The sequence below is a fragment of the Coccinella septempunctata genome, chromosome 1 (assembly GCF_907165205.1).
Source record: "Coccinella septempunctata chromosome 1, icCocSept1.1, whole genome shotgun sequence".
NCBI lineage: Eukaryota > Metazoa > Arthropoda > Insecta > Coleoptera > Coccinellidae > Coccinella > Coccinella septempunctata.
In genome coordinates this window covers 2578607-2604343 of record NC_058189.1, presented here as the reverse complement: position 1 = coordinate 2604343, position 25737 = coordinate 2578607, and the positions used below count along the sequence as shown (strand labels likewise).

The 25737-nt window shown below is 36.2% G+C and overlaps 1 protein-coding gene across 1 annotated transcript; it reads right to left on the bottom strand.

Moving 5' to 3' along the window:
• Positions 1–205: 205 nt before the first annotated feature.
• On the bottom strand, positions 206–25737 carry LOC123313581 (golgin subfamily A member 4-like). The gene is made up of 9 exons (XM_044898527.1): positions 25604–25737; positions 25384–25554; positions 24744–25116; positions 21415–21627; positions 20951–21198; positions 18166–18315; positions 14674–14845; positions 6428–6555; positions 206–1227 (listed from the first exon to the last, which is right to left on the bottom strand). Exons 1-9 carry the CDS (start codon positions 25634–25636, stop codon positions 286–288), a joined length of 2430 nt encoding a protein of 809 aa, XP_044754462.1. The 5' UTR covers positions 25637–25737; the 3' UTR covers positions 206–285.

The following is a 25737-nucleotide window of genomic DNA, read 5'->3' as shown; positions in this document are numbered from 1 at the left end:
AATGATTCGATCGCTGCTCTAGCGTATCATAGTGACGACAGCGGACGAAAAGTGTTCACGGACGAAAAGTGTCTGCGGACGAAAAATACTTGCCTTCAAAAATAGTAGGTACCCATACAGGTTTTCTGAAACCAGTCTCCGCGTCAGTGTATCAACTTCAATTTAATCTTTTTGTGATAACCAGAATTAGAAATTTCGAGATATGTGATCCGAAAAAACTTTATTTAGATACACGGAATCATTGCTCATAAATCAAATCAGAAACACAGAAAGTGTGCCATAAGTTTATCGTAAATTTCCCAAACTTTTAACTCTACCTTCTATACCGTATTTCACAAGGGGACACCGTAATTCCTGTTCCTTCTGTTCCGTCATAGCTTTAAGCTTCATTTTCACTTCTTGCACGTACATTTTACCGTAGTTATCCACTTCGCTAGACTGAGATTCTGTGGCTGGATCAGAATCCGTTGTGCTCCTGTAGTCATGGGGATTTCTATAGGTAACTTTCAGAGCTTTCACCTCGTCATTTTTCGACAAGCTACGAATATCATCGATGGCTTTCAATTGGATTGCAGGTTTCAACGGCGCAATTCTACCACAGTTTACAGAATCTTCAGGAGGGTCTTTCAGCACTTCCAGAGCATTCGTTCTTTCCTTGTCTTCAATTCTACTGTGGTTCTTATTGGTCGATATATACCTAACCCTCACCGACACTAGAGATTTATCTCCAATCCTGAGTATTTCACCTACTTTATCCTTCTTTTCGAGTATACCTTGGATTGTATCCTTGTCCTCTTGTCTGGACGAATGTATTTGAAAAGTCGTTTCGACATTCTTGTTTGGAACTTCGAAGTTGATGCCACCAATACTAATTATGGATTTTTCGGGAGTGGAAATTATTTTGCTCTCCGTCGAATAATTCGAATCGTGGTTGTCGCTCGAAGACTCCAAAGGACTGCTGGAAAGTGTACTGGACTGGCATTCGTTCGAGCTGTTGTTCAAATCCTGAATTATAGTCGTGGTGATTTCATCTAATTTTTTGGACTTCTGGACGTCTTCTCGGGATGCTCCGGATCTCTGAAGTTCTTGGTGTAAGATTCCTGGTTCCAAGTCCGATTTCTTGGCGCATATGTTGCAGGAGTTGGTCTTGGGTAGCAACGAGTCTTTTTCGTTGCCCACATCTCCGGAGCCCACGTCTTTGGTCTCAAGCTGATCGATATCCAGGATCTGCAAAGATGAAAATATGAATTATTTCATATCACATCGGAAAAGGATCTCACCTTTTTCGTCTGCTTATGCACAGTTTCAAATGTTGTTAAATTTCAATATTAGGGTGACCATTTGAAAACGAAACAGACGAGATTACAGACGAAATAAATTTTTTCGATAGAAATGCTCGGACAGGTCGATTTCTGTTGCGAGGGGGACAACTTAAGATGTAGGTTACGGACGCATAGCGCTTCAACCCTTGCTACTACAACCCTCACCCCCAATTTTTGAATAGGGAAGATGGGGTGAGTGATACCTCATTTGAAAGGTATTTTTATACTGATTTCAGCACAGTGATTGTTTTTTCATTTTAGGCATTAGTTCTCGAAATATTCTTAACTAAATATTGGAAAATGAAGTGGTGTTTTCATGGCACTTGAGGTTTTTTTTGTGAAAAATCGACATTTTGAGCTTCAAAACAACCATGATTGTGGCTGTTTATCTGAATGTCGTTGGTTGAAGAATTCTGCGGTTCTATTCGCACATTGATTGTTTGCAAAAAAAAGTGAAATTATTTCCACCCGCTCTGCAATTGAATAAACCATGTCGAACAATGAATTAGAACACATACAAGTCTCGATTCAAAACTAAGAATAATTCACATGTCAAAGAACCTGTAAGCCAACTTAATGATCTGTTCGTAATAAATAAAAAATTATCGATTCTCATTTTTTTGAAGAAGATATGAATTCAATCATCAACAAAATGAAAACATTATTGAAGCCAACTGAGAAAACACTTCATAATTAAGTCGGAAATCGTTTCACGAATTGGGACTGGAATATTTCTGTGGCATCATTAATGACTTGATTTTCTTACCTAGTAATCTGATTAGAGATATGTACGTATTTGGACTTTTTGGAGATTTCTATCGATCAAGTGTTACCGCATGTTATTGGAAATACTGCAAATTATATCGAAGATAATTTAGATTGAGTTTCAGCAAGATTGAGCTCCTTCGCAATACGCTTTGTTTGTTCGACATCTTGATTACAGATTTCTATGTCAGTGGATTGGAGGAAGGAAGCCACAGTCATGGTTGTTTTGAAGCTCAAAATGTCGATTTTTCACAAAAAAACACTACAGTGCCATGAAAACACCACTTCATTTTCAAATACTTAGTTAAGAATATTTTGAGAACTAATGCATAAAATGAAAAAACAATTACTGTGCTGAAAACAGTATAAAAATACCTTTCAAATGAGGTATCACTCACCCCATCTTCCCTATTCAAAAATTGGGGGTGAGGGTTGTAGTAGCAAGGGTTGAAGCGCTATGCGTCCGTAACCTACATCTTAAGTTGTCCCCCTCGAAACAGAAATCGACCTGTCCGAGCATTTCTATCGAAAAAATTTATTTCGTCTGTAATCTCGTCTGTTTCGTTTTCAAATGGCCACCCTGTATAACTCTACTGGTCTAATAATAAATGAGGATTCTCTGGTATAAGAGCCTTTAAGTCATCAGGTGAATAAAAATGAAACCTCTAATAGTTGGGGAGCCGACGATGCTAAATCGGGATTTACTCGAGCGTCGTGAGGACCTTGTGGATTTTGAAGATTAGATGGTAGAAAGAAAAAAAGGTTCTAATACTGTAAGCACTTTCAGCGGTGAAGGAAGCGTCTGCAGGGTCTCAAAGATGTAAAAGAAAATCGTCAGGTGTTCATACTCGAGCGTGTCAGATTAATATACTGTGTATGCCCTATGTGCCTCTGATAATGAATTCATGCTTATCTGACAGTTTGCGCGGTGGGACTGGACGTACGGAAGAGTTGAAAATAGTAAAAAAATATTTTTTTTTCCAGCGTGTCAGATTTTTGGAGGATACGTTCATTGGACACAAAGGAAGCTACTTTTCAAGGGATTGACAATTTGGACGTGACGCAAGGTCACAGCGGTCCCTCTTGAAAATGTAAAAAAAAATCGTTACTTGTACAGGGTGGGCAAATTTCGATGTTTTAGCACTACAGCTTTTAAACCAGAGGAGATAGATAAAATCTGATACCCCATTCTCGTCCTCTTTTTCTGAGAAACTTACGATAGTAGTAGTGATTTTTGTCCTTTTGTTTTCGAGTTATAAGCAAAAATTGGAAAAATGGCGATATCGAAATAAATTTATATCTCCGCTAATACTGATGATAGAGCTCTGAAATTGAAACATTATACAGGCCCTTTTTTACGTAGAATTGAGTGGCGTGCTCGCCTTTTTAGCAGGATTTTTAATTACGAAGCTATGACCCAAAGTTAGGTTTTTTTAAATGGGAACACTAGTTTTCTGTGCAATTTTTTGAAAGCTTAATTTTTACTGATTTCAAAAATATATAACATCTTATGGTTTGTATCAATATAAATAATAGAAAATGGTCAAAAACACTTTTTCCCAATATTTCTATGGTTTCAACTTTTGACGAGCACAGAAAAATAGAGTTTCCTATAACAAAAGCAGTCTCCTTCCGGCAATGTCATTCTTTCTATGCTTTTTACCAATTTTCACAAAATTTGAATCAAGATATATTTCATAAATTTTCATAACAATGAAAGGACTTATAGAAAGAGACACTGGTAATCATACGATGCTATATTTTTCTATGCTCATCAAAAGTTGAAACCATAGAAATATTGAGAAAAAAGGTTCTATTATTTATATTGATACAAACCATATGATGTTATATATTTTTGAGATCAGTAAAAATTAAGCTTTCAAAAAATTGCACATTTAAAAAAACAAAACTTTGGGTCATAGCTTCGTAATTAAAAATCCTGCTAAAAAGGCGAGCACGCCACTGGATTCTACGTAAAAAAGTGCCTGTATAATGTTTCAATTTCAGAGCTCTATCATCAATATTATCCATTTCTCCACTTTTTGCTTATAACTCGAAAACAAAAGAAAGTGGCCAAAAATGACTACTACTATTGTTAGTTTCTCAGAAAAAGAGAACGAGAATGGAGTATCAGATTTTGTGTATCTCCTCTGGTTTAAAAACTGTACCTAGTGCTATAACATAGAAATTTGCCCACCCTGTACATACTCGAGCGTGTCAGATTTTTATACATATGGTTAATCTCGGTGTTGTAAACGTGTTGACTCATTAATCTGACACTAATCAGGGGGGTTTTCTAAATCTGACACTTTGAAGATAATAAAAATGCTTTTTTTCGAATATTTCCTTGCCTGTAACTCTAATCGTTTTTGTATTCATTATTAAAGTTGTAAATAATAAAATTCCACACAACTTTTTTCTAAAGCAATTTTACATACTCTTAACCGTTCTCGAGTTAAAGGGCGATAAGTGCGAGGAGCTTAGCAACATATGCGAAAGGGCAAGGTCAATGTAGAATCCCAGTCTAATCTACAATTGTCAAAATGACAAGGTATTTCTATGATGACAATTTCGAAATTAGTCACGAAAATTTTATTGTTGTCTCTGACTGAACCTTAGAATGTACTATTCTCCAACGAGTGAATTTTCGCTTCAGTATGTATCGCTAAACACCTCGCTTTAATCGCCATATATCTCAAAAACCTCTGAACGTAGAAAAAATTGCTTGGGACAAAATTTGTAGAAAATGTTATGCTCTATAACTCTTATAATGAATGCGAAAAAGATTCGAAGCCCAGGGAAGGAGATATTTCAAAAAAAGTGATTTTTGAGACCTTTACGGCCAATTTTTATTGTTTCGGCTTGCTTAAACTGTCAGATTATATTTTTTCCGTTATTCTTGAATCATTATCTTCAAAATAAGAAAAAACGCCACCGCGCTCGGGAATGTACACGTGTCGTTTTTTTTTTGCAATTTTGACGGCCTCCCACACATTTTCGACAAGCTTAAATTGTCAGATTAAGAGAATATATACTTTTCATCATGTAATTAACCACATATATCTTAATCTGACACGTTCGAGAATGTAAAATGATCGTTTTTTTTTACTATTCTGACAGGCTGTCCTAGACAATTCCCCCTATATACAGGTCTAATTTTTGGTAGAGGTACTCTACAGGATCCAAGGTATCTCCCCTTATATTGATCTGACATGCTCGAGTAAATCCCGAATTTCCCTCTTCGGCTCCCCAACTATAACTATTGATGCTAGAAAACGAAGAGGGCAATGAAGAATTGCACGAATGATACCACGAAAGAATTAGTATCAAGCAATCCATGAATATTTTGTGGTGATTTCATTTATAGTCATAATTTCAACCCCTGTGCTTGACAGAGAACTCCAATAAAGCAGTCGAGAAATCTTCACAATGAGGGGCCAATGAGCATCCATTTTCTAGTCGACTCTAGATAAGTTAGAAAAATATAAAGTAAATTTCAAAAAATTTCAACCATATCATAAAATCTGTCATAGTGCCTTCTGATTCGTCTGATTAAAATTCTATTCCTGATAAAACTCGAGTATTGCAGAAAACTTGTATGAAATCTTAAGAATTCTGAACTCTCAAACATCCCATAAATGTCGAGGTGCTATAACCAGATGCTATAGTCGTCAAAATTCACCAAATTTCTTTCTGAATACTTTCTACAGTTGTCATCAAGTGAATCATCAGCTCTTAGATGAAAATTTTCCTCACGCCTGGATTGGAAGAAGGGGACATATTGAGTGGCCATCCAGATCACCTGATCTGGCTCCACTGGATTTTTTCTATATACATTTTATATCATTTTCAATAATCCTGGGTTTTACCAAAATAAGTATATTCGACCAAATTTATGTATGAACTATACCTACTTAAGGTGTATATGATACACGAGGTTTCACCTATTCGAGTAGACAATATTGAAATCATTTAGTGAAGAAGTCTGTACTCAAATTGAAATCTCAATACCACAAAATTAAGATACAATAACAATTTTATTATCTGTATACACTGTAGATATATATTTGCTAATTGCTTGCTATATTATAGGTGAGAAATATTTTGAATGGCAATTTGATGCTTCTGATGCTCTGAGTCTTCCATGTGAGATTATATTGCTATTTTTACCTTAATCTGATCATGCAAATTTGTTATTGTAGATTTTTTATCAGTGGAATGAATGAATTGAGAATATCTGATTTTTTTTTTATTATGCGACCTGATGAAAAATTTTCAAATGAGATAATCTATCTGAATATAACGTTCGAACGATGTGTGAGAGGCTTCTTCGAATTTACCTTTTGGGTAGTACCATTGATGTTTAGGATCTGTTCGGATAATCTCCTGATTTTCGATTTTTGTTTTTTTGTTTCTTCCTTGAGCAGCGCTACTTCCTTAGACAATCTCAAATTTTCTCGTTCTAACTCTGAAACAGAACAGTTTGTTCGATTAACGTCCAATATAGGAATTTTTTCAGTTCATTTCGTTCAAATTTCAATATACCGATTATAAGCCAAATTTTGAAATGAGTGAGGAAGTATTAATTGTCCTAGTGACCTCAGCGTCTTGATGGCAGATTGATTACAGTTCATTTAATATCACCACAATATTCTCATACACTACACAAAAAAATTAACGCACATTCTGAAAATCTCAATTTTAATGAAAGTTAACTCTACATTGACTTTATAACTTATTTTTTATGTTCTCTCGGGAAGGTTTTGAACGAAACAAGACACATTAATTGGAAGAAAAATTCAGAATTTCACCGAATCTTATCTGAAAGAAGAGAAATGAACAATTTTCAAAATACTGAAATGCTGATAAGTGATTTAATACTTGGTATTTCCACCCCTTGCGTTAATTACAGCTCGGTAACGACGGTTCATACTCAAAATGAGTGATCTTAAAATGTTCTGATCTAATCCTTCCCAGATTTCTCCGAGTTGGATTCCTAAGTCATTAAGAGTAGCTGGATGATTTTCTGAACTTCTCAGCCTTCTTTTGAGGTTGTCCCAAACCTGCTCAATCGGATTGAGATATGGACTTCTTGCTGGCCATTCCATTCGAGAGACTTCAACCTCTTCAAGGTACTCCTGAACGATGCGCGCACGATGGGGTCTGGCATTATCGTCCATAAAAATGAAATTTTCACCAATGTATGGGGCAAATGGCACTACATGCTCTTCAAGAATGTTCCTTATATACTTATCAGCATTCATAGCTCTATTATCAACGACCACTAGGTCTGTGCGAGCAGTCAAAGATATTCCACTCCATACCATAATCGATCCTCCCCCGAAACCAGTAGTATTCAGGAAATTGCACTGAGCATATCTTTCATGTGGACGTCTGTATAAAAGGGAACGTCGATCACAATGGTAGAGGCAGAATCTAGACTCATCTGTGAAGAGAACTCTTTCCCTCTTTCTCTCGCAAAATCCAAACGCGCCCTTCGATGGGCTGGGGTAAAAGCTGGGCCTCTTGCCGCGTCACGAGGCCTCAAATCATATTCTCTAAGGCGATTTCTTATTGTCTGAGTGCTAATTTGCACTTCATGAGTTTGCTCAAGCTGAATTTGAAGGAGGCGAGCGGTTGCAAACCGTTGTCTCAACGAAGAAACTCTCAAGTAACGTTCTTGAATGGCAGTTGTTACCCGTGGTCTACCCTGTCCTGGTCTTCGGACATTCATACCTGTCTCCCTGAATCGCTGCAACATTCTGGACACACTTGTATGGGAAACTCCAAACCTTTTTTGCAATTCTTGTGTATGTCCACCCTTCTTCTCGCAAAACTACCGCTTGAGCACATTCCTCTTGGGTCAAATTGCGTGTTTCGCGTTGCATAGCGATCGAGTGTAGAAAATCAAACGAAAGAAAAACTATTGATCACTAGAATTGATCGAGAAAAACTGATTTTAGAATGGAGCCAATACATTCAAAATCTGATAATATCATCTTTTTTTATTCCTGATGGGAAAAAACATCTGTATTGAAGAAAACCGTTGAAAGTGGATAACATATGCATTCATAATTCTGATAAAATAATTATTATCATTGAGAACACCTTCAGTTGTAGAATAAATTTGAGATTTCCATCATGTGCGTTAATTTTTTTGCGCAGTGTATATTGATTACTCTCTAACAATCATAATTTTTCTGCAACCTCCACAATTCATCTCTTCTCAATTCATCCGCTAGGTACTACGAAAATCAATACGACATACAAATAAAATAATTATTTCGGAAGCTGCTGAATACTTCTATGTTCGATTACCTATGACAATAAAGCATTAATAGGAAATTAACTATTAAAAGGGTTCATTAACGCCTGATTTCGTGTACGTTGAGTGCTATTATTAAGAGGTCGGCGGAAAAATATCATTTTCGTTCAACTCGGAGTATTGTTTACGTCGTAAACGCGAAAAAACGCAAACGATACGAGTGTCATGCTGTCGAGAGTTTGATATTCGACCCTATCGGCTCGAAGCGGAGTTTCCAGGTGTAATAGTGGCAATTTTGGAGTTCGCGAAACAATTTTCAATCATAGCGAACCGTGCATTGTTCTGCGCTTTTCCCAATTCGAGTGCGACGTATATAAACGTGTGCGGAACGGCACTCTGGAACCCGTGTAGTCATTAAAGACTTTCTGGCCACTTTGTTGGCGTTTTAAGCGCAGTCCCAAGTTGGTAACCGGGGATTTTACGGTCCGATTGCCTGCCTGGTTTTGTTTTATGAAGCGTGAAAAAGGGTACCGTAAACCAAAGGAGATCCAGAGCCTAATTTAATTCCTGCTAATCCGCCCGGGGAGTGATGAAAATTTGTGTTCCACTGAAACTTACGTAATAAATCCGATTTTGACGATCGTCGGAAAACATTGGCACAAAGTTATTATTGGAGGTTTCCCAGAGCGATGTTCCATGGAAGGCGAAGTTCATAAGTTAATTTTTACTTCTGCCTCAGAGCTGTTTGGACTCCGCAAACAGGACAATTTTCGTCAGGCACAAATTTCATTAAACCCCTCGAGTTGCTTAATCGTGACGTTAAAAAAATTAGTGGAGCCAAAGAGTGATCACTTTGAAAAAGATTAAACCTGTTGAAAGAAATATTAATTTTTAACGTATTTCCTGGTAAGACCCGTTTGAACCAAACAAACTTAGTGTTAAGCGTCCCTTAAAATGAACTCTTAACTTAAATTTCGTTGCGCCAACTGTTAACTGACATTTGAATGGCTAAAGCTAACCTTAAATTTAAGCGCTCCTGTAATGACCACTTAAATATTTGTGGGCGAGATTCTAACCAAGAATAATTTGTTGAACTGGCTGCAGAACTTCCCATTTTTGATGGATTTTGAAAATCGAATGAATTCATTATTGAATATCAAGCCTCTTCTTTTGCCTTTATTGTTATGCCATCAGTCTTTCAATTTCCAATTTTGTGTCACAAATCATACTAAAGTTAACAACAAACTCTTTTCTTCTGTTGAGAAGTTAAGTGCCCTTGGTTGATTACCACCACTTGCTTGGCAATCATTCATCGTATTCGTACTAACAAGGACAATAAGGATATTTTCTTCACGTTCCTCTTCAATATTAATAAAACAAGTTCACAAAAGACCTTGCAAAGAAAGTAATGTACTTATATAAACTTAGGTACCCTTTATTTGACAATCATTATCAATAATAATACTAATTCAACAACAAAAAGTTGTTACTCTTTGATAATAATATTATAATTTACTGGAAACTGACTGACAGGGCAATAAAGTTAGGTTAATCAAATGAAAACGATTATGGCAACCGCCCAACCGATGAAATAGCTTTATTGGACTAGGATGAAGTTATACCAAAATAAAAAACAGAAATATCACTAGCTATAAAAACTTAAGGGCCCCTTACTTAAGATTCTGTTAAGCCAAAGTCGTGCAACTGGGAATAAAATTAAGCGTCCATTAACTTTAAACGACACTTAGTTGAGTACTCGTTTTAAGGGGTATTGGTGCAAACGGGCCTTAGATTGACATACAGGGTGACAATTTGAAAACTTGCCAGTACAATTATGTCACGACAAGGATGTTCTTAGAGAAAATGCCGGAACAGGTCAATTTTTATTCGGAGGTGGACATGTGTCTAACAGAATTGTAAGCCAAAATCTCCTCAATCTTAGGAGTAGGGGTCATCACCCCTAAATTATCATAGATCTGAACGTGATACATATTCTGAAAGAGCGACTCTTCTAGTAATAAATTTGAGAATTTCATCCATTTTGGCAAAACTTTTCGATCTTGGGGAAGTTTTAACTGCACTCAACTTCTTAGGAGTCATTTTCGAGTCGTTTATCTTGAAGGAAAATTATCGTAGATCTGAACGTGATACATATTCTGAAAGAGCGACTCTTCTAGTAATAAATCTGATAATTTCATCTATTTTGGCGCACCTTTTCGATCTTGAGGAAGTTTTAACTGAACTCAACTTCTTAGGAAATTTCCAAAGATCATTTTCGAGTAGTTTATCTTCCAGGAAAATTATCGTAGATCTAAACGTGATACATATTCTGAAAGAGCGACTCTTCTAGTAATAAATATGAGAATTTCATCTATTTTGGCGCAAATTTTCGATCTTGAGGAAGTTTTAACTGCACTCAACTTCTTAGGAGTCATTTTCGAGTCGTTTATCTTGAAGGAAAATTATCGTAGATCTGAACGTGATACATATTCTGAAAGAGCAACTCTTCTACTAATAAATCTGAGAATTACATTCACTCCGGCGCAACTGTTCGATCTTGAGGAAGTTTTAAGTGAACTCAACTTTTAAGGAATTTTTCAAAGATCATTTTCGAGTCGTTTACCTTTCAGGAAAATTATCATAGATCTGAACGTGATACATATTTTGAAAGAGAAACTCTTTTTGTAATAAATCTGAGAATTTCATCTATTTTGGCGCAACAGTTCGAGATTTTCGAAATCGAGTTTTTGTGGTAAGGTGGAAGCCTTGGCAACGATGATTATAGAACCGGAAATCGCAATTCTCAATTGAATCAAACTGTTTCCGGAAGTTGGATATGGTTGTGGCTGAAACGTTGAAGTTTAGTGCCAGAAAATGAGGATTTGAAGAAATATCGATTTTATTCCAGTCTTGTGCCCAACCATGTTATTTCGAAAACTTCAATCGGCACTTCTGTTGGTACACTCTGTTTGATACTCAATTCTTTTTGTCTTAAAAACTGAAGACTTTCCGCCAATAGCCGGGAAGAAAATCACTTTCCCGCACTAAAGTGAGTTTGGGAATAGTTATTTTCCTAACAAGTGCGGGCAAGACACTTTACGCAAGAGTTAGGAACAATATTTTTTCTACAAGCGCTTGAAATATATAAATGTATCCATTTCACGAAACAGATCATATCTCATTTGATTAATTCATATATAATGACAGACGTAATTCTGCATGTCATTACTATGGGTTTCTCATCGTTGACGTTCTATGCATAGAAACATGATTTAATTTACTCTATAATATTTGCGTGCGGGAAAAACCCCTGCTAATCCATTCCCGCACGCATTTGCGTGCGGGAAAGAAATAGCAGGCGTTTTTCCCGCACGTTTTGGGAAAGTGACTCTTTGCAACTTGGAATGCGTGCGGGAAAAAGGTTGAACGCGCACGCTTGTAGAAAAAATAGGTTATTGAAACGCGTAGTATTTTTTGGAATGTTCAAATCGTACAAATTACAATGAATAATTTTTTCAACTATTTGAGCGTCATCGATATTGATTGTGAAATGGCTCAGAGCTTTTCGCAGTCTTGAATAATCACAAATTAGTTTCTTACCACTAGGAGATATTCCTTGATAATGGAAATATGTTGGGAGAAAGCCAGAAAAAATTTTTGATTTTAATCTTCTGCAAGAATATATTCGGAAAATGATGTATGGAACAAAAGAGGACATTTCCAAGGTACTGAATTGCAGAGACCAAGATATCTAAATTGCTTTTAATTAAGCGAATAGGGTTCTCTATGTGTGAATCCTATGATTAAATTCATCTCTCGAAGGAAATCTGACAAAGATTCTTTCATCTCTGGCGGATCGTAAGAAATGAAACAACGCGCTGAAGCACACTATTGTGAAGGCGAAGGACCAAGGGTGTAAGGCTTAACGAGGTAGAGATATCGCATCAAATTGGGCGTCAAGGATTATTAAGCCAAAGTTTTCTCCTTTCTATTCGCAGCTTTGTTCTGTTGAAATACGTTAAGAGGAACGACCGCGATAGCAGTTAATCTCGACTGGGTAGTTCTCTTCTGGAATTGAAAGGACTGACGACATGTTTATTATCTTCGGAATTCATGAAGTGGTTTTCTCTGGGTCGACTGTCATTAACTTTTGAAGTGTGAGCCTTTCCAAGGCGGACAATGTATTGCAAATCAATGATCTATAAGTTTTGACTATGGTCCAGCTAGTGCGTTGATGAATAACATCTAGGTTTGTACAGTGCAAGTTCAAGCTGAATTTAAGTTTGAACCCCGCTCAACTTTCGACAATTTTGGCAGTTTAAACTTGGCTCGAATCTGAACTATGCGAGGATATATTGAAAAATTCTCAGCCTACTATAGAAACCAACAAAATTTCAATGTCAAAATATTTTATTACTCAACATATTCTCCTCTTGATTGGATCTTGCAGCGAACCTGCAACGTCTCTAGACCTTTCAAAAAAAATGTTTCTTCTTGCTATGCAAACCAGACCTCCACAGCTTTTGTTACCTCCTCGTTAGAAGAAAATTTACGAACTTTCAAACTTTTTTTTTCACTTGAGGAAAGAGATGATAATTCGATGGAGCCAAATCTGGTGAATGAGGAGGGTGTTCTAGTAATTCAAACCCTAAATCACGAATTTTTTGCATGGCAACATGAGATTTGTGTGCAGGGGCATTGTCCTGCAAAAACAAAACACTTTTCGATAGCTTTCCGCTTCTTTTCTGTTGAATTTTTTCCCGTAGACAGGTCAGTAATGTCGAATCGTAATCTCCGAATATTGTTCTACCCTTATCCAAAAAAAACAAACATGATTACTCCATGGCAATCCCAAAAAACTGAAGCAAGAACTTTTCCAGCAGATTTTTGGGCACGAATCTTCTTAGGTCTTGGAGAACCAGAGTGTCGCCATTCCATCGATTGTTGCTTTGTTTCTGGGTCGTAGAAATGTACCCAAGTCTCATCCATAGCAACAATCTGGTTAAAGAAGTCCATATCGTTTTCAAATCGAGCACAGATCGAACGCGATGCTTCTACCCTTGCACGCTTTTGGTCAACATTCAAACATTTGAGGATCTATTTTGCAGCAATTTTTCTCAGTCCAAATTGACGTCAACTATATGATGAACGCGTTCGTAAGAAATATTCAGTGCTTCAGACATCCGTTTTAGCCCAATTCGATGGTCTGATAAAATCATGTCATGAAATGCATCGATATTTTCGGGGACTGACACAGAAACCTTCCCGATCGGTCATCATCTTCAATGGAAAATTTACCGCTTTTGAAGCTTGCAGTCCAATTTTTCACTATCACATACAAAGGACATTGATCACCAATGGTATTAAGCATATCTTCGTAAATCTGCTCACCTCTTAACCCTTTTAAATGCAGGTACTTGATGATGGATCGATACTCCAATTTTTCGATTTTCACAATTTTGGTCAACATCTTCTTCCTTTTAGTTTATTGCGTAACACTGGTTCACTTTTTTGACCTCAAACTTAACACTGACACTTCTAATGAGCTATTGTTCGTTGCTATGATAACGCAATATTTTTTTTATGCATGGAAATGGTCTAAGCTAACTAGATATCAATACATCCTCGTACAACCGGGCCTCAATTTTATTATTGTTGGGAATTACTATTCCATTGGATATCATTAAGGCACTATAAGGTTGGAAGCCTTGGTTGAAGGGTAGAAAAATAACTGGAGATTACTATTCGATATTACTGACCACTCTACGGGAAAAAATTAGAGAGAAAAGACGCGGAGAGCTATATAAAGGTGTTTAGTTTTTGCTGGACAACACCCCTGCACACAAATCTCATGTTGCCATGCAAAAAATTCGTGATTCAGGATTGGAATTACTAGAATACCCCCCTTATTCACCAGATTTGGCTCCATCCGACTATGATCTCTTCCCTCAACTGAAAAAAAGTTTGAAAAGTCGTAAATTTTCTTCCAACGAAGAAATAATAAAAGTTGTGGAGTTCTGGTTTGCAGAGCAAGAAGAAACATTTTTTTAAAGGTCTAGAGACGTTGCAGGTTCGCTGTAATAGATATATCCAATTTCTATCCAATTAAGAGGAGTAAATGTTGAGTAATAAGAATAAAAGTAGGCTGAGAATTTTTCAATATATCCTCGTAAGTCTGCCTGTCGACATCATTTTCACGACTGATTAAGTATCGCAGGTAATTTAAATGGAAATGCAATGCATTGGAGATTTTTGGATCATTACATTTCCATTGGGAGAAACGAAAATTTCCCTACGGTCCATTCAACATTTGCAGCTCACCTTTGGTGTTCTGTCCCGCCATAACTCTCTCTCCATCTTCCGTCACATTTGCTCTACTATCTACCAGCTGCGCGTAGGCTGCTCTTATAGCCTGCAGATCCTCCACTTGGGCCTTGTAATCGTCCTTTTCCCTTTGCGCCGTCTCCAGATCACTTTCCCATTGTCGCCTGGCCTGCGGAAAATGCGACGTCTATTATCGATGGCTTTCATTCATTCCATTTATTCAATCGACCACGGGCAGATATTAAATGTTGGGTTGATATTGGATAAAAGGAATATTTTCGACGGTGGTGGACATAAAGATTGGAAATATCTTTCGTTCCTTTTGGTTCTGTCCTTTCCTCGTTTATAAATATGTCTTCAAGTGATAAATTTCCTCACACAAAAGTATCAAGACTTGAGTATTTAAAGCTAGAGCATTTATATACGAAAGACAAATAACCGGAGCATAATTATCTACTACTGTCGACTCGAGAAACAGATCGAAAATAAAAAAGAAAAGCTTCAGAAATTGGAGATTTTCCAACGCGAATGTAAACGCGTCTAGTATCTCATATGGCCTGTTGTCGTTTGTTATAGTTTCGAGAGGAGTTTTATAATTCCTGAGAACCTACCTCGTGTAATGAATTCCAGTTTTCTGAGAAAATTGGAGTTTATTTTAGTGCATTCCTTTCATTTTACATTTCCGCCTTTGAAAATATTTAATTCTCAAATATTCAGTACATTCATACCGATAGGCAGAGTCATGGTGCGTAAGCCCTTGGGGTAGTGAAAAGAAAGTCCCGTCAACCCCCCCCCTGTTCGCGTTCCGCGTCATAAGTGTTGACATCTAAATGTCTTCTTTTCTATCAGTCATGGTGCGTAAGCCCTAGGGGTAGAGAATAAGAGTTACCGCTCGTCGTCAGTGAAATCCCGTAGTTGCGCTAAAAATAGAACTTTTCTTCGCTATCAGTCATGGAGCGTAGCACTTGGGGTAGTGAATAAAAGTCTCGAGTAGATCCACCCTGGTTGTGTTTATTTCATTTCTGGAGAAATACAGTTAATTACATCCCGATCCGTATAGCAAGTCATTTCATTTCGCGAGGTCATCCTTAGTATCCATTTCGTCAGTTCTGGTTGGCGCATTTTTATTGAACAACCTTTGATTTTCACTGTACCCGGTATAAACTTTACAAAGTGCTCGTGATCGGATAGAATTTCCAGAATGTATGTTTGCTGATAGATTCGCTCATATTTCATACCTACACATATTTCCGTTGTTTATATAATCAGTTTCCGAAGGTGTCAATAAACTGGTACACAATTTGATTTTGACTACTTCGTTATCGCTACCACCCTAGATAACAGCGAACTCTGTCTCCGCCTAGCAGCTACTCTGATAGGTTTGCTATTCTTCCTAGTGAAAAGAATAGCTGGCGCTCGAGGTAAGTTTTCTCCGAGGAAACCACGTTACACTCGACTTCTATCCGAAACCAACCTGGAAACGCTTACTAATAGCAAGAAAATCAATCTGTATATCCCGAAGCACGATCCATAAACCACATTCGGGCGCAAAATATCGAGATGAGTCACTTCATTCCGTACTTTCAAGTCGATAAGGTCCATTTTTGCAAAACACCCAAGCGAGATCAGCACATCAAATGACATTGACGTAACCTATGTCCCTAACATCACTCAGCCGCTGACCCGGATTTGTACAATAATATCAAGCTTTCTTATTTTCACTGACCAAAATTTTTTTTTAAACCAGATTCTTGGAATGTGTTTTGATCAATTACAATTGAATTGATGAATAAACGCTCTTTCCATGATAATTTGAAAGGTCTATGAAAAGTATTATTTTTTTTCCCATCTTCTAATTCAGTTGGATTCAAGACTTCTCAAACCCATGCAAAGGTTCCATAAGGGTTATAAAGTTTTCACCTTGAAACACTTATACAACAGTAGGATGATTTGAATATTTTTTTTCAATTAACTTTCTCCACTTAATCCTATTGATGGCTAGAGTACATAGAGGGATGACTGAAATGACCTAACATAATTTTTTGTTCATACTAGAGCTCCGAGGATCAAAATAAACTATCCAGTCTACGATGGAGTACATATTCCTCATTTTACAAGAAGAAAATTGATGGATACAGGAATGTATCAGAATGTACTCAGAAAACATTTTGTTTCATTCTGACAGCCCTAGAACCCCACCTTCAACGATCGAAATGAAACGATATTCTGTTTACGATGGAGAGCTTGTTCTTTTTTTTTCGAAAATTTCAAAGGGACGTCCAAGGAAATTGATGGAATGGGTGCATGGGGAAATAAATTTTCTTGGTCATTTTAAATTTTCAAAAGGAAAAAGAGAAAAAAGTTATTTTGATTCTTGAAGTTAGAGCTCTAGGTCAGAAAGAAATAGAAATGAGTAAATCTGATACATTCCTCTATCAGACAGATTCATGCTGGATTTTGCACCAAGATGAATCCTTGTGAGATACAAGATGTTAGCTTGTAAGTAGCGTAAGAACATTGAGAGTTGGTGATAACAATAGTATGAGCTACTGAACGAAACCTTTCAAAATATTTTCTATACACTTAGACCCGTTTGCACCAAACATACTTAGTGTTAAGTGTCCCTTAAAATGAACTCTTAACTTAAATTACGTTGCACCAACTGTTAAGTGACATTTGAATGGCTAAAGCTAACCTTGAATTTAAGCGCTCCTGTAATGACCATTTAAATATTTGAGGGCGGGATTCTAACCTAGAATAATTTGTTGAACTGGCTGCAGAACTTCCCATTTTTGATGGATTTTGAAAATTGAATGAATTCATTATTGAATATCAAGCCTTTTCTTTTGCCTTTATTGTTATGCCATCAGTCTTTCAATTTTCAATTTTGTGCCACAAATCATACTATAGTTAGCAACAAACTCTTCTCTTCTGTTGAGGAGTTGAGTGCCCTTTGTAGATAACCACCACTTGCTTGGCAATCATTCATCGTATTCGTACTAACAAGGACAATAAGGACATTTTCTCCACGTCCCTCTTCAACATTAATAAAACAAATTCACACAAGACTTTACAAAGAAAGTGTTACTTGTATAAACTTAGGTACCCTTTATTTGACAATCCTTATCATTATCAATAATACCTAATGCTAATTCAACAACAAAAAATTGTTACTCTTTGATAATAATATAATAATTTACTGGAAACTGACTGACAGGACAATTAAGTTAGGTTAATGAAATGACAACGAACATCGGCAACCGGCCAACCAATGAAATAGCTTTATTGGACTAGGATGAAGTTGCAGCAAAATAAAAAACAGAAATATCACTAGATATAAAAACTTGAGGGCCCCTTACGTAAGATTCAGTTAAGCCACAGTCGTTTAACTGGGAATAAAATTAAGCGTCCCTTAACTTTAAACGACACTTAGTTAAGTACTCGTTTTGAGGGGTATTGGTGCAAACGGGCCTTATAGGATATACTTACTTCAGAGTACTCGTTTTTGACGTTCTCGAGCTCTCTCTCCAACAAGCAATTCTCATTCTTGGCATTCTGCAGTTTCTGGGACAGTACCCTGCATTCATTCCTAATTTTTTCTATTCTTATATCTTTGTTCATCTCATTATCTTGAATCGCCTAGACAAGTGACAAAGATTGTAATCAGTATCAAAATACTTATAATGTTCAATCTATAAAATCACCCGGTATTTTAAAGTTGAACATTTCAACATGTGCATTCTAATGCAATAATTCAGAAAAATCCAATGAAATCTCAGAATTAGACAAGAAGCCTGATTTTATCGAAGTTAAAGCAACTTCATGAGGATTATGAGGAATTTTACATCTTGACTACCTTCATCGGAACTTAAAAGTCCTTATTTGAAACTTTCAAGCCTCATTGAGATGGAGAGTAGGGTCAGGGTAGGGTTTCTATAAGATTGGCCGATTTTTCCTCATTATGCTTGGATGTTCCTTGCTGTTTTAGCTCTTCTTTACAACGAATCCCACAAATGAGAACCCAGCAGGCTATTTTTTACGATTCTACTATAATAAAGTGTGTCCTGAATAGAAAAGCTCAATTCAACACACCTCTGCTTTGATATTTTTGTTGGGTTGTAGTTTTGAACATCTTGAAATCTATCCTATGTATTCGTCATTCAATAATGTAAAACAGATCGATATCCTTTTGTCTGGATAGAGTCAGAACACATGTTTTCTACCAAACATGATTTTCTGCGAAGTCGTGAATAAGCTACCTTATTTTTATACGTCTTTCATTTTTTTATTATAATTTTTTGATTTTTTATTTGAGGATTCTAGGGCATGTTCTGCTTTGTTACTATAACGGATGGGATGATCTTCCTTCAATTATACGAAAACATTCCACCTATATCACTCTAAAGCCATATACACAAATATTTTAACAGTAGATTCTTGAGGTCAAAAGAAACACGTTTTCCTTTAGCATTTTTCCGAATCGGCAAGGTTTAACAGATACAGGCTGTCGAAAAACCATAAAAAAAATTATATCTCACAAATGGTCCTGTGAAGGAGTTAATCTGCACACAAGTGTTAACCAGGAAGATTTCTCTCCTGAAATTCCATCATTTATTAAGGTTTTTGTTTACATATTGTCATTTTTAATTATTCTCTCATACGAATTGAGTCTCAAAGATTGTAAATGGAAATAAAGTCTGATTTGATTTGAGAAAAGTACATAGAAAAAGTCTGTGTTATAATTCCTGAAATAATGAAGTAGACACTGGGGTGAAACAAGAGATTATTTTCTACGAAACAAATGAATCCCAGCGAAAACAACAGCATTTCCTGTGAATTTTTCTATGAAATACACTGCGCAAAAAAATTAGCGCACATTATGGAAATCTCAAATTTATTCTACAACTGAAGGTGTTCTCAATGATAATAATTTTTATCAGAATTATGCATGCATATGTTATCCACTTTCAACGGTTTTCTTCAATACAGATGTTTTGGCTCCATTCTAAAATCAGTTGTTCTCGATCAATTCTAGTGATCAATAGTTTCTCGATCGCTATGCAACGCGAAACACGCAATTTGACCCAAGAGGAATGTGCCCAAGAGGTAGTTTTTCGAGAAGAAGGTTGGACATACACAAGAATTGCAGAAAGGTTTGGAGTTTCCCATACAAGTGTGTCCAGAATGTTGCAGCGATTCAGGGAGACAGGTATGAATGTCCGAAGACCAGGACAGGGTAGACCACGGGTAACAACTGCCATTCAAGATCGTTACTTGAGAGTTTCTTCGTTGAGACAACGGTTTGCAACCGCTCGCCTCTTTCGAATTCAGCTTGAGCAAACTCATGAGGTGCATATTAGCACTCAGACAATAAGAAATCGCCTCAGAGAATATGATTTAAGGCCTCGTGTCGAGGCAAGAGGCCCAGCTCTTACCCCAGCCCATCGAAGGGCGCGTTTGGATTTTGCGAGAGAGCATATCCATTGGGAAGAGGCCGATTGGGAAAGAGTTCTCTTCACGGATGAGTCTAGATTCTGCCTCTACCATTGTGATCGACGTTCCCTTGTATACAGACGTCCACATGAAAGATATGCTCAGTGTAATTTCCTGAATACTACTGGTTTCGGGGGAGGATCGATTATGGTATGGGGTGGAATATCTTTGTCTGCTCGAACAGACCTAGTGGTCGTTGATAATGGAGCTATGAATGCTGATAAGTATATAAGGAACATTCTTGAAGAGCATGTAGTGCCATTTGCCCCATACATTGGTGAAAATTTCATTTTTATGGACGATAATGCCAGACCCCATCGTGCGCGCATCGTTCAGGAGTACCTTGAAGAGGTTGAAGTCTCTCGAATGGAATGGCCAGCAAGAAGTCCATATCTCAATCCGATTGAGCAGCTACTCTTAATGACTTAGGAATCCAACTCGGAGAAATCTGGGAAGGATTAGATCAGAACATTTTAAGATCACTCATTTTGAGTATGAACCGTCGTTGCCGAGCTGTAATTAACGCAAGGGGTGGAAATACCAAGTATCAAATCTCTTATCAGCATTTCAGCATTTTGAAAATTGTTCATTTCTCTTCTTTCACATAAGATTCGGTGAAATCCTGAATTTTTCTTCCATTTAATGTGCCTTGTTTCGTTCAAAACCTTCCCGAGAGAACATAAAAAATAAGTTATAAAGTCAATGTAGAGTTAACTTTCATTGAAATTGAGATTTTCAGAATGTGCGTTAATTTCTTTGCGCAGTGTAGTCAGTCACAAACCTGATTTATCTCTTGGTCTAGTGCTTGATAAAGTCCAGCTGAGAAGACAGTATCCAGTTTCATTGAATCCCTACTTAAGGCCTTCTCCCGAACCAGCCCTTTCAACTGTTCCACCATCCTCAATATTTTTTGATTATCGCATTTCAACTTCACTATCTCTTTCGTATACTTTTCCCTCTGTTGGTTTGATTTCGCGATGAGGCCAAGCGCTTCAAAGTTCACCCTTCGCAGCATATCAGTCATATGATCTGAAAAGTGGAAATTTTTTTATGGCGAGCAAAGAAATGACATAATCCTAATAGATTGTGCGGGGTCCTTGTGAATGCTTATAAACATCGCAGTTGCTGTCGAATTATTCTATCCTGCTCCTCACTCACTGAAGGTTTTCAAACTAAAAGTGATAGAATTTCTGAATTGAAGCCCGCCGCGATGTTACAATCATTTATGAAGACCCTGTATCTTACCGGTACAATTTCTGTTTGCTGTCTTATATTCCGCCTGTAAATTCCTTAGTTCCCGTTCGATTTCGTTCAACTTCTCTATCCGTTTCCTAAGCATATTCTGATCCTTGAGAATATCCTTCAGTCTATTTTGGAGTTGAACTTTTTCAATTTGAATACCGATCAAATAATGACAATTGGTGCGCTGTTCGATTGGGAGGGAGTATACTTGTTCGGCTAAAAAATTCTACTGATGAATCACTTGCAGTTACCACAAAAATATGTTGGAGACTATCACTTTTTGTTTTCCAAATCAATATTATTTTCATAATAAGAAAAACGAAATTTTGGATCAATGCTTGCCATTTCAGGGATATAGAGGAGACTCGGTCTTTTTTAAATGGGTTTTAAAGATATTCAGTTTTTCAACTTCATTCTTGACATGGGACAACCTATACATATATAAAACTTATAAAAGGTGAGTCTTTGACTTGTACACATAATTTAACAGTAGATTCTTGGGGTCAAAAGAAACACTTTTTCCCCCACCATTTCATCAGAAAATGCTCGGTTTTAAGGATACAGGCTGTTGAAAAACCATAAAAAAAATGTTATTCTTAATTATCACACAAACGGTTTTATCGAATGAAAAGAATTTCAGAATATAGTTTTTCATTTATTTCATGAATCTTTTTCGAACACAAGATATCACCCATAGATATCACAGCATTCTTCATATTTTCTCGTATAATGTGCCGTTTTCAAGTAATTTGATATTCGAAAATAAAAAATATCTGTGATTTAAGAAAATTGAGTACTTTTACCGAATGCAACTCTTCTTAAAAAATCCACTGATGTGTAGTGTCACAGATTTAGCTAGTTCTTCTGAAGCTAATTTTGTTTTTCCAGGAGTGGCGCAGCTCATTATGAAATTATTAGCTATATCTTTTTATCAGGACCGAGTCGAAAAAAATGGTATAGGAAAAAAGTGTTTTTGATCTCAAGAATCTATTATTAAAAATCTTTTTACGAGTCGAAGACTCACCTGTATATTCGACTTACTTTAGGGCTCTTTCGAGTTCGTTTTATGTTTCGTTTTTATCGAAGTTTCAGTTAAATTTATGTATATTTTCCATTAAACCGGATATTTTCTCCTTTTTATATAATATGATATTATCTTCATTGAAGAAGATTAGGCAATAGGCACAGAATAAATTGAATCTAAAATCCAAATGAAGAATATTTTTCTATGAGGTGTCCCATGTTAAGAATGAATTAAAAAAACTAAATATCTTTAAATCGGCTGCTATTTATGAAAAAACGGTAACGGAATGTTTTTTGGCAAATTTGGGTCTGAAAAACTAACGTGCGTTCAAAAAAATTCGTCGTCAAGTAGGCTATGGAATTTTGAACGTCGATATTTCGTATCTAAACGTAATTCTTAGCTCGTGCTATACTATTTTCCAGGTGAACTGTCATTTTAGCATTTTGGATTGTTGTTGAATTAAAATTATCAGCAAATTATAAAGATGGTTTTTACGGACGTGTGAAAGGCTTTTACTATTGAATCACACTTCAAAATTGGGAAATAAATTGAAGAAGAATGGAAATATTCTGTTCCGGCGACTTCATAGAAGCCCATGTTGCAGTAGATTATTAAGTATGAATTTTTCCATTGTACTGTTTTGCGATGTGTTGACGAAACAGGTATGTTCAAACAAAAAAGGAAGTGGTCGACCAAAGAAGAAAACTCCAGAGTTCAGCAATAATGAAAACATGAAGACAGAAGCTCGACAAACCTCTGTTCAGGTTTTATCTCAAGTGGCTAGAGTATCCGTTGGCATATGCCACCCGATTTTGAAAAAAAGATATCCATTTGTTTCCATAAAGATTGACATGTTATCAGAAAACTGAAAAGGTTGTGATTACCTAACCTTGTAGCATCCAAGAAAATTTGGAGTTCAGTATACATCAGTCAAAGGCACTTTCTTTTATGGAACTTTAATAGCAGAACGTTATGAAGGAGAAAGCATCATGCCTTTTCATAGCTGAATTGAATTTTAATAAATTGTCCAATAGCTATTTTCATGTAATTAAGTTCTTTTAGTTTAGTCATAGATTTTCAGTAATGACTGAATCAATTCAATATTTATAGAGAATTAATAAACATATTATTGAGATTCTTACTGTGATTTATTCATATGATTGAAGTAGCTAGAACCTTCTTACAAAAAAAACATAATACCACGATCAATTCAAGATTCATATCTCTTACGTATGAAAATAGTGGACGATTAAAATTTTTACGAAGAATTTTTCTATAACCGCCTCAGATTGTTTGGATCCTTGTCATCTTACTCAATGAAAGAAATGCTTTTCGAACGTTGGGTGAAATTTACGGGTAACTTTTTCTAAAAAGTGCCTTTCCGTACAAAATTACGATATATAGGTTAATGTTATTTTGGGAAGATGAAGTTATTCAAGGAAAGACATACGTTCAGCCACCGAACATCAACCTTCAAAATTTCATATCCTACTTGACGACGAATTTTTTTGAACGCACGTTATATTGAAAAATATAGGGTGTTCCACATAAAAATAACAGACTCTCCTCTATATCTGTGAAATGGTAATTAATTTCTATGATCCGTTTCGAATATCACATAAATATAACTTAAAAATTTCCTTTGGTTTTATTTTTAGATTATCTCGAACATAAACCAAGATATACCGAAATTTCTGAAACAGGCATTTTCAGAAACTTCATGTAACTCGAGAACGCATCAAGATATCTATGACCTGCTTTCTGATACCGAATTATTTCGAAAAAAGTGATCAGGGGACCTTGATGATTTTTTTCTATAAGTCTCATAGTTTTCGAGATGCTCTCAATGAGCATCAAATTTGAGACACCCTGCACCTACTCCATCCTTTCAAGTACCATATTCGTATTTTCATCATTTTCGAAATATTATTCCCCTATTAAGAACGTGCCATCATGATTTTAATAGATTTTCCGAGGAGACCCCTTCCTATTCATTAATATAATTAAAATTTCCTGGTCCGAATATCATATTTGCTTTAGGCCCGGTACTTTCACCTTCGAATAAATGTTATTCAACGAATAATGACGTACCGACATTCGATCTATGACAAATAAACTCTTCTAATTAAGTTTCAATGACAGATTTATTCGATGAAAAACACTATCTGAAAGTGAAAAGACTGCATTTTTACTAATCTTACGAATAAGACTTAATAAATGCGAATAAATTTATTTATTCGCACGTGAAAGTACCGGGCCTTAATGGATTGAACGACCAAGTTGGTAAATATGCTGAAATAATATTTACCAACAGTATTCCTTTCCTCCTCAATAATGAGTAGTCGGTCACAACAAATTCGAAAAGTCTCCAGGTTCTTCCTCAGTCCTATGCTAGCATTCAGTAAATTATTGAACAAATTTATATATTCAGGTTTTGTTATGAAACTCCGAATCTGGATCTGCATCGTCCAGCCTTTGTCTTTCCTGACAATATCGCACATCTTTTCTACCACTCTTCGTAATAAGCATTCTTGTATGTGCAACAGATTATTTATCCTTCCATCGATCCTGCTCATACGCTCGTACAAAACAAATATTTTACTTTTTATGCCGGCTTGCATATTGAAACGGTTCACAGCTAATGTTATGGGTATGTTTTCTTCCATTAGCAAAGGGTTGCACTGAAAATAGCGGAGTATTTTTCGATTGAAATGCAAACATGTGAAAAAAAGTTTAGTGAGGAATGAGTTACAAATGTATCCTTTTACAGGATGTCGAGATACATTTATTGATGTGCTTTCAGAGGCCAAACTATGGCAAAAATTTCATTACGAGCGTTATCTTGGTTGTCTATCTGAATTCAAAAATAAAATGAACATATTTGTATTCTCATAATTTTCCATATACTCTCATTTACTTATTGTACAAAATTCTGAATTCCAACTCACTGAGTTCGAGAATTCCAACATCTTCTGATTTCTGAATGTTTTCCCAAGATAATATTTCAACTGTAATTTCTGAAAATGTAACTGCCTTTGCAATTTTTCTATAATTTTGTTTTTGTCGTGTATAATACTAAGTAAAGATTCATTTTTTTGGATTCTTCCTAAAAGTCCATCCTGAAAAAAATATTTTTCACAACAATTCACGCCTCTTTCCTCATATCACCTGTTGTTTGATGACGGTTATTTCTTCACTCATGGCTGAATTATTAGATTTATTTTTCACTTAATGGGATACACTTACAATTTTAACATTAGGTCGAATATTTGACATAATTATCCCTTACATGTCACCCGAAT

Bases quoted from the DNA above. Each gene is read 5' to 3' on its own strand.
- LOC123313581 (XM_044898527.1), bottom strand. From the start codon at position 25,636: ATGAGTGAAGAAATAACCGTCATCAAACAACAG. The intron at 25,555-25,603 runs GTGATATGAGGA...TATTTTTTTCAG, and splicing joins TAACCGTCATCAAACAACAG to GATGGACTTTTAGGAAGAAT. The intron at 21,199-21,414 runs GTAAGATACAGG...TCCACTTTTCAG, and splicing joins AGCAAACAGAAATTGTACCG to ATCATATGACTGATATGCTG.